Here is an 8,794-nt window from a genome sequence, read left to right as displayed (position 1 = left end):
GAATTATGGCATGTTTCGTCGGCTATAGTTATTTTTAAAATTTTTTTATAAGGTTTAGCCGACGAAACAGACTATATTTCGTCGGTTATAGTTATTTTTTTAATTTTTTTTTATAAGGGTTTTAGCCGACGAAACAGACTATATTTCGTCGGCTATAGTTTTTTTTTAAATTTTTTATTTACACACTTTAGCCGACGAATATCTTATCGTTTCGTCGGCTAAAGTCTGGGAAAAAAACCGACGATATGTTTTTCGTCGGCTAAATTGTGGGACTATAGCCGACAACATTTTTTTTTTTTCGTTCGGCTAAAGTCATCGCCGACGACCTTTTCCCGATGAAATTTTAGCCGACGATCCATCGTCGGCTAAGATCTTAACCGACGAATTAAGCTAACAGGCCGACGAAACTTTTTCATCGGCTAAAGTGTTTGTCCTGGTAGTATGAATAGAGGAAGCACTAATATTTCGAATTGAGATTTCACAAATGCTACCGAGACAAATCGAAAGGGCTAATCGAGATCATATCACAAAATGATGATCAAATATCAAACCATGGGACATTTGAAACCCACATTGTCCGAAACCCACCGTCGTGAATCTATCTGAAATTGAATCAAGGAAAACCAAAATTAAAACCCTAGATGTGAAATTGAAGAGAATAAATGATCGTTAGTGTAAGATTCAATTAAATTGCAAAGACGAATACCAAAATTGAGAAGAATCAAACGGAAGAGAAAAGGAAAGGGCAAGCTTAAGGATTTTACCTTGTGTTGGGGAAGCGGAGGGGCAGCGACTGACGACGGTGCTTGGTTGCACCGGAGCGGCGGAAGGAACCCCAAACAATTTTGAATTTCAAATCTCAGAGAGAGAGAGAGAGCCAAGTTTGAAATTCAAAAATTGAAGAATGAGAGATAAGAGATAAAGACCAACAACCTTTTATCTTGAAACCTGAACGGCTTTCCTAAAACGTAACAATTCCTTTGGGTTCCTAGTTTTTCTTTTGCCAATTACACAAAGACATGTGTCTCTCTGCTTAAAGTTGCTAGTTGTTAACTCCTGCAAATCTTTTGAACCGTTATAAATTTGAATGAAAACTTTTTTTTTCTTTTCTTTTTTCTAGAGTAGAAATGAAAATTTAGAACGTAAAATCCAATTAAAATGAAGCCTCTCCATTAAAAGTTTAAATTTCATTTACTTTAAACCATGTAAATATTCATGCAAAAGAGAGTGCTCTTCTAGAAGGCAAAAGACAGTTAGGAGAGTTAGGGATGATGACCAAAGTAAATTTGAAATTGATAACGTCACATTTAGAGGTGGTAAACAGGTTGGCCTGTCTCACTTAATCGGGCTTCAGGTCGCTTATTCCTTATTGGCATCAAGCTTGGACCGACCACTTAGTCAACATTTCAAGAGAAAAGTCTTTCAAAAGTTTTTATTTTATTTTATTATAAATACAGTTGAACTTAACGATTGAATTATGGTGCTTCTAACTAGATGCATCTTTAATTGTAGTGAGTCCTGTTTTTTGGGTGGCTTTGCCAAAGAAATGGATGTCTCTTGTATAATGGATGTGGAAGTGTTGCGGTGGATGAGACATTATCACAAGGATATATGAATGTCTTTGTGGATTGAAGTCGACTCTGTTATTTTACCCAAGTATCTCAAATATAATACTTATATAATGTCTTTTGGACCAGCCGGTCAGGTGGATATTGTCATCGTGACAGTAGTGTTTACCTGGTCAGTAATTGACTAAGAGATTCATGGTCAGTCATCGTTAGATTTACATCCAAAGGTTAAAAACAAAACAACTCAACTTAAAAATAATTCTCTCCACTCTTGGATTTACATCCAACAATGATTGACCATGCATTTTTTGGTCAATTACTGATCAGGTGAACACTACTGGTCATTGTGATTTCTCTATGTAGTATTTTATTTTTCTTTTATATAAAAAAATAGAGAAAAAAGAAAAACAAAAAACAAGGGTAACCATATAAAGACATGTTCATTCATTCCAATTCCTAGCGCGAAAAATAGAGAAAATAAAACAAAATCCCAAATGCTTTCAGTCACTCCCCCTCTTCTTCTCCACAAAAACTCCACCCTCTTCTTCTTCCCCCCATCCCTCCCAATCCGCACAACCCCGCCAAACCCTAGCAATCCCCTCAGGATCTCGCGATGCTCTTCGGCCCTGCAAGAGGTCCACGGCTCCTCCTCCGATCAGCTCGGACCGGATGAGCTCTACACGTCGTCGCCGTTCCCGGCTTTAAAGGCGGCGAAGAGAGTGGTGCTGGTGAGGCACGGGCAGAGCACGTGGAATGAGGAAGGTAGGATCCAAGGCAGCTCCAATTTCTCTGTGCTCACCAAGAAAGGCGAGGCTCAGGCCCAGACTTCCCGCCAAATGCTCATCGGTGACACCTTCGACGTCTGCTTCGCCAGGTCTGTTTCTGCGATTTCGCTTCGTTTCGGTAGCCTGTGACTTTGAGTCTTTCACTAATTGCTGCAGCTATCATCTGATTCTTAACTGCTTAAGAGACAATTACATTGTTTGGGACATGATGAGTGTGAATTGGTGTGACTGGAGTTTTAGTTCTTAAGGTTAGAAAGAAACTTTTATGAAATTATAGCTATGGTTATCAATGTGTTATTTAGTACTTACAGCTTAGTAGTATATTGTAGGATGATAGTGTGTGCAGCTATGATCAATGCCTTATGCTACTTCTACCCCTTTGAGGAATTTTTCCGTGTCGTGCATTAGCAAATTAGATTCATACTACTGCCGGGTACAATTGAGCAAATTAAGCCATGACCTGTTTTGTTGACTATCTTAAGTCTTAATGATAATTAACTGGTGAAAATATAAAATGGTGTTAGAGTGAGTTACTTAGTTTAAATATAATGATGGGCTCTGTAGTGATGTGGGAGGCCACACCACCATGGGGAGACGACTGTTCCGTGCTAAAATGTGTTTTTGTATTGCAGTCCCTTGGCACGGTCAAAGAGAACAGCTGAAATTATATGGGACACTCGCAAAGAGGAAATCATTATGGATTTTGATTTGAGGGAAATCGACTTGTACTCGTTTCAGGTGAGTTCTATTGTTATTTCCTTACCAATTGTGTTGTTGAGTCACCATCAGCTGGACTTCTTCCAACATAAAGAGGTGAATTTGTTAGTGTTTGTTAATGCAAGATTTTTTTTTTTTGATTGAAGGGCCTCTTAAAGCAAGAAGGAAAACAAAAGTTTGGTGCAGCTTTTCAAAAATGGCAGCAAGATGCACCAAATTTTTGTATTGATGGTCATTACCCAGTGAGAGAGTTATGGGCACGTGCTAGGAGCTGCTGGACCAGAATACTATTGCATGAAAGCAGGTCTGTTCTAGTGGTTGCTCATAATGCTGTTAATCAGGCTCTCCTTGCAACAGCTATTGGTATTTTCCATTCTCTGTTTTAGATGTACCTAAAATATCTTTTCAGACATCATTGTTCCATTTCTCTAAACAACTCTTCCTTCGAAAAAAAAATTCAGGACTGGGAACAGAATATTTCAGGACTTTAGTTCAGAGCAATTGTGGTGTAAGCGTGCTGGACTTCACCCCTCATGCTGAGGGCGGGTCACCATATATTTGCCTCAATCGTCTAAACCAGGTATCAAGCATCTTTAGTGAAAATAGTAATAGAAATAAAGGATCACAACTGATTCTTAAACTATTCTTAAACTACCTTCTCCATAATGTTATAACTAGGAAGTATGTCTGTCTGTCTCTCTCCCTACTCCCCCTCCCTCTGTTTATGTATGTCGTTCATGAAGGTTTTACTGCTATGTAGGTTCTGTAACTGGATAAGCTGTACTCTAAATGGTATTGCAATATTAGTGCAGACCCCTATTGAAGCTGGAAGTTCAGGAGGAAGGAAAACTAGTAAGCGGATCATACTTGTCTGTCATGGATCCACACAGATGAGTGCAGAGGTATCACACAATGAGTTTAAAGTGCATTGCAAAGTCTTTGGTCATAATCCTTTAAATTCTTTGAATCAACCAATTGGTTCAATTTGAATAGCGGTTGGATTGTAATGCGAAGAAAGAAGTGATACTCCGTCATTCCTATTGCAATCAGTGGCAGTTTGGAGCTTCTAATTAAGTTGGAAGCATATTTGGTTTAGTGGTAGTGATGAAGAATGGTGCTTCTCTGCCAAATTTATGTTAACTGAGATTTGAAATGCTATTCTAGAGCAATAACTAGTATAAGTCATATGACGGTTGGCCTGGAAATAGTGTAGATCATATAAAGATTTAGGATAACAAAATTGTGCATGCCAGAACAATCTGGAAATATTTAAAGACATAGGCCTAATTATTAAGTTCCATGTTTAACATACTTATTTTCTTATTTTCTTTTGGGGAACAGCCAATGGACATGCTTGGGGTTATAAAGGTACTGTACCTACTTTTTATTATTAAGTTTTAATTTTTTATTTCATTTTTATTATTATTTTGTTTTTTTACATTTTCATATAACATCCTCGTATGATTTGAATTTGATGTTCTTTTGTGGATCATTACAGGCCCAGAAAATTGCTGAGCTACTTCTTGATTTGAAAGTGAACTCTATAGTTAGCAGTCCCAAGGAAGCTTGTGTTGAAACAGCAGTTGCCATCTCCAGGGTAAGATCATTCTAGATGCTCTAAGTTCACTCAATATGTGTGAAATGTATTCGTTCTATTTCTTTTGTTCCCAAATTATTTTTCATTCTGTTTTGGAGATTAACATCCTCTTGTTTAAGAGAGTTTTTAAGTCGTTAAAATTTGTTGTAGGTACAAGAAGCTGCAGATTGCTTGGGAGCTGACTCTGCGCCACGGTATGTGGAGATGAAGCAGATGGAGAACCTTGATGTTGAAAACATTCTTCAGAAGTCAAATAAGGCAAGTCCCCCAAACATCATCTTCAAGAATATCTTACGTCTTACATGCCAGGGTTGTTGGGTTAATAGGCATAGTAACTGAGTGACCTAAGTCATAACTGAGCTGAACATAGACATGGAAAAATCCACATGATTTTATCCCAAACAATAGAACAGTTGAGCATCTACCATGAAAAATGCACGCATGAAACCCCTTTATTACCTATTAGTGCAACAGAGTCCACGAGACTGTGAACAAGCTAGTTTTGTAATTTCATTTTCTCACTCTGTTTGTTTGATTTTCTCTCCTAAGTTTCTTCGCATCTCTTTTTTTGCAGAACGGAACGGAGATTCCACCTCTTCACCCCGGTTGGCTTAATGGATTTGAGGACAGAATCGTGGAAACTTTGTGGGATCAATCTGAGAAGGCATGGCAGTCTCTGCTAAAAGAAGTAGCTGATGAAACGGCACCGGAGAAAGTTGTTGTTGCAGTTAGTCACCCTGCATTGCACATAGCATTGCTGGGGCACTGCTTGGGTTTGACAAAAGAATGGTTGGGATCGTTTCATCTCGATGCAGGAAGCATCAGTATCATTGACTTTCCAGATGGTCCTAGTGGGAAAGGTGTTATTCGGTGTATAAACTATACTGCCCATTTGGGGAGATGGTCAGTTCCTATAACCACATCAACAGTAGACGATAAATAGTTTGGAATTTGAATGTATGTATAAAATTATTCAGAAATGATTCGTGTAGACTACTGCAGTATAGATACTGAAATGGAATTACCTTAATCCATGTACATCATGATTCAGGAATCTAGATTTTAGTTCATCTCTGTAATTGTATTTGCCCTGATTTTACTAATCATGATTCAGGAATCTAGATTTTAGTTCATCTCTGTAATTGTATTTGCCCTGATTTTACTAGATAAACACAACTTGCTGAATAGCAAAATCCAGATTGTTACCATCATGCTTCAGATTGTTTGAGTTCCCTGTTGAAACCGTCATCGTCTCCCTCCTCTTGCTCCTGCTGCTGCTGCTGCTGCTCTTCTTCATGAAGTTTCTGACTTGACCCCGTCTATAGAAAAAACACTTCTCTCTGCTGCATTCTTCTCCATTGCATCCGCCAACCAACTCCTTTTCTCCCTCCTCATCGCCGCCCTCTTCAACTCCCTGTACTCCCATTCAACCTCCATCCCCAAATCCATGTGAATAAACTCCTCAATCTTCCCCACCAGAGCAGGCAGACAGTCAGACACCGCACTCAGTATGAGGTATAAACTGTGCCACGTCAGCTGATTGATGATTTACTGCGAGGTAAAAATAACACGAATAAATATAGGGGTAGAAAAGAAACACAAAATTGGGGATTTCATTTCACTGTGAGAAGGGCTTTGCAGAGGTTTAGGGTTCTAAACGAAACCACAGAGACGCAAAAATGTCAGCTTCAGTCGCCGGAAGAGCCACAATTCTGCGCGCGTTTTGCAGAGCAGCAACAACAACGCCGCCAAGAATTTCAAGAACCACATGCCTCCCTTCCATTCGCTCCAATTCGATGCCTCGTTGTCCCACCTTACGGTACTCCACTAAATCCTTAATCTTCTCTGAGAGATAAATATATATGTTTTCAATTTATGAAAATGTAATGATATTATTGTTTGTGTATTTGTGGATTGAAAGGGTGTTGCGAAGGGAATTGAGCTCGCTTCAACCACTCCACAGCTCCATTGCTGCTGCTTGCCTTGTTTCTAAGCTCCCAAATTTAGCTGCCTCCTCCTCTGAAGGTCACTCCTACTCCTCCCTTTCAATTTGGGACTGTTAGTTTCTTTGGTTTAGCTGTTAAACTACCAGGTTGACGAATACCGAAAACAGTGTGTAGTAACAATGTTAAACGTCTCTTAGTTTTACTGAGCAGGTAGTTAAGAGTGACAACATTTCCGATATTGACAGGGCCGACTTGTAGTGTTAGCTCCCTATTGAGTCTGTGTGAGAGTTGTAGGAAAATTAATGTTAGTTTTATATCAATTTGGCATATTAGTTTCTTTGGTTTTGTTAGAAATACCCGTATAGGAGTTGTGTTTAGCTGTAAAATTAGCAGGTCGAACCGAATCATCATCGAGGAGTGTGTTTAGTAACAATATTGAAACATGTCTTGGTTTTATTGAGCAGATAGATTAGGCATCTGTGTGAGAGTTGTAGGAAATGTTATAGAAGGCTACTGGGCTCTGCTGCTTTCTTGTTGTCTCTATGTTTGACGGAATGCTCATCCATTTTACCTGTACTATCTCAGCTTATATAGAAAGAAGAAAGACTATTCTTAACAGTGTCTTTGAGGGAAATACATGTGGTCTATTCTTCTGATGATCATTGGTGATAAAATTACTTGTTCTGAAATAAGAAAGTTAGTTTAGCAATGGTATCTGCTTTATGCTCGGACATGTATATTTGTGGTTTAGATTATTTGTGTATGTATTCTTAGCTCTTTCTTGAGAGTTACATGATCTGTAGTATGTTCTTCTTTGCCCATGTGACAGGTAGATTTGTGAACTATCTCAGTCCTATCTAGGAGTGAGTGCTTGCAGAGATAAAAGAGTTCTTCCTTTGTTCTTGAGTTGGCTGATAAGTTCTTTTGGAAAATGAGAACGCTTGTCTTTCCAGGTTAACTACTGAACATGTTTGTTAGAATTATATAGCAAATCTCTGGCATCTCTTGAAATTTTTCTACTCTTTACATGGTGAATTGAAGTTTACACTCATGACTGAGATGTTCTTGTACTGTTTTAAAGTTATGTCATATAATTCGTATCGAATCAGTTGTCTCAAAGTAATGAATTATGAATAAAATGTCATGAGAGTTTATTCTTGGGAAAGTAAATTACTGGAAGGGATCCTGATGGAATCATAATAGCTGGGTTTCCATTGCTTTACTAATCCGGCACCAATATAATGTCCATAGCTTTGGAATTAGGATATTATAGTTTATGTGAATTAATCCTTGGTAGTTAAATATTATGGTTAGTCGCAACTTTATTTGATATTTTGTTAGATTAGTTGAACATAGTAAAGTAATATCACAATCAAAGTCCTTATGAAGATGTAAGGAATCCTGATAGTCTGAGAACCTTAAAAGATGTTGATATGTATACAACTATTTTTGTGTTTTCGCACATAAGAAATAATTTTGCTCTTTAAATGATTGTTTATTTTGTGTCGGTTCCGAAATGTTCAACGCCAAAGTAGGGGATATTAATAAATCCAGTATCTTTTTATGCAAATGGTTTCTCGGATAAATGCCAGAGTGAGAGATCTTTTGAAAGGAGAACTGCTACATGTTTACCTTTGTGTGCTTATTAGGCTAATTTATTAGAGTTGCATGGCTATGTTTAGTAGTAATTTAGACAAAGATAAGAAGGCAAAGTATCAACTAATCATCCCAAAAAAATGCAAGTTTTTGCAAGTTTATTGAGCTGCTTCATGAAAGAAAAATATTAGGGTTGTCTCAGAGTTAAAAAGTAGTTAGTTTTATTTTTATTTCCTTGGTCAGTTTATAGAGTATAAGAAATCTTCCTGATGATGCAGACACATTTATTGGTTTGGGATAGATAGTGTTTCCGATAAATATGTCATACTTAAAATGAGGATCTGTTTTCCAGTTTCTTAACCTTTTTAAATAAAGTCTCAAGTATTTTCAGTTCTTTTAAGATCATCTAAAATTAGTTGTTGGTAGGGTTAGTAAATGTAGGGATGTGAAATCCACACCCCAAATTGAAATCCTCACTCCCACTTTCCATTTTTGGCAACTTAAATTTTCTTCTTAGTGACTAAAATTTTGTATTGTTATGAGAATGACTGAATGAATGATGACTAAAAATGGAAAGTGGGGGAG

The 8,794-nt window shown here is 37.7% G+C and overlaps 1 protein-coding gene and 1 non-coding gene across 3 annotated transcripts; both read left to right on the top strand.

Annotated features, from left to right (window-relative positions):
* Positions 1–2,050: 2,050 nt before the first annotated feature.
* LOC101309916 lies at positions 2,051–5,711 on the top strand. The gene is made up of 9 exons (XM_004294419.1): positions 2,051–2,442; positions 2,986–3,091; positions 3,217–3,433; positions 3,532–3,650; positions 3,883–3,972; positions 4,412–4,438; positions 4,569–4,667; positions 4,818–4,925; positions 5,242–5,711. The coding sequence occupies exons 1-9, from the start codon at positions 2,063–2,065 to the stop codon at positions 5,608–5,610; spliced, it is 1,515 nt and encodes a 504-aa protein (XP_004294467.1). The 5' UTR covers positions 2,051–2,062; the 3' UTR covers positions 5,611–5,711.
* A 562-nt stretch (positions 5,712–6,273) lies between these two features.
* LOC101309430 lies at positions 6,274–7,782 on the top strand. 2 transcript variants are annotated; one of them, XR_184249.1, is made up of 3 exons: positions 6,274–6,486; positions 6,589–6,692; positions 7,443–7,782. It is a non-coding gene; the product is annotated as an uncharacterized LOC101309430 (transcript). The 2 variants fall into 2 exon arrangements; XR_184248.1 differs by lacking the exon at positions 7,443–7,782 and having other exon boundaries at positions 6,589–7,040.
* Positions 7,783–8,794: the final 1,012 nt, after the last annotated feature.

The sequence above is a fragment of the Fragaria vesca genome, linkage group LG3, assembly GCF_000184155.1.
Source record: "Fragaria vesca subsp. vesca linkage group LG3, FraVesHawaii_1.0, whole genome shotgun sequence".
In the NCBI taxonomy this organism is placed as follows: domain Eukaryota; kingdom Viridiplantae; phylum Streptophyta; class Magnoliopsida; order Rosales; family Rosaceae; genus Fragaria; species Fragaria vesca.
The sequence above is the reverse complement of the archived record's forward strand: the minus strand, read 5'-3'. Positions and strand labels throughout refer to the sequence as shown.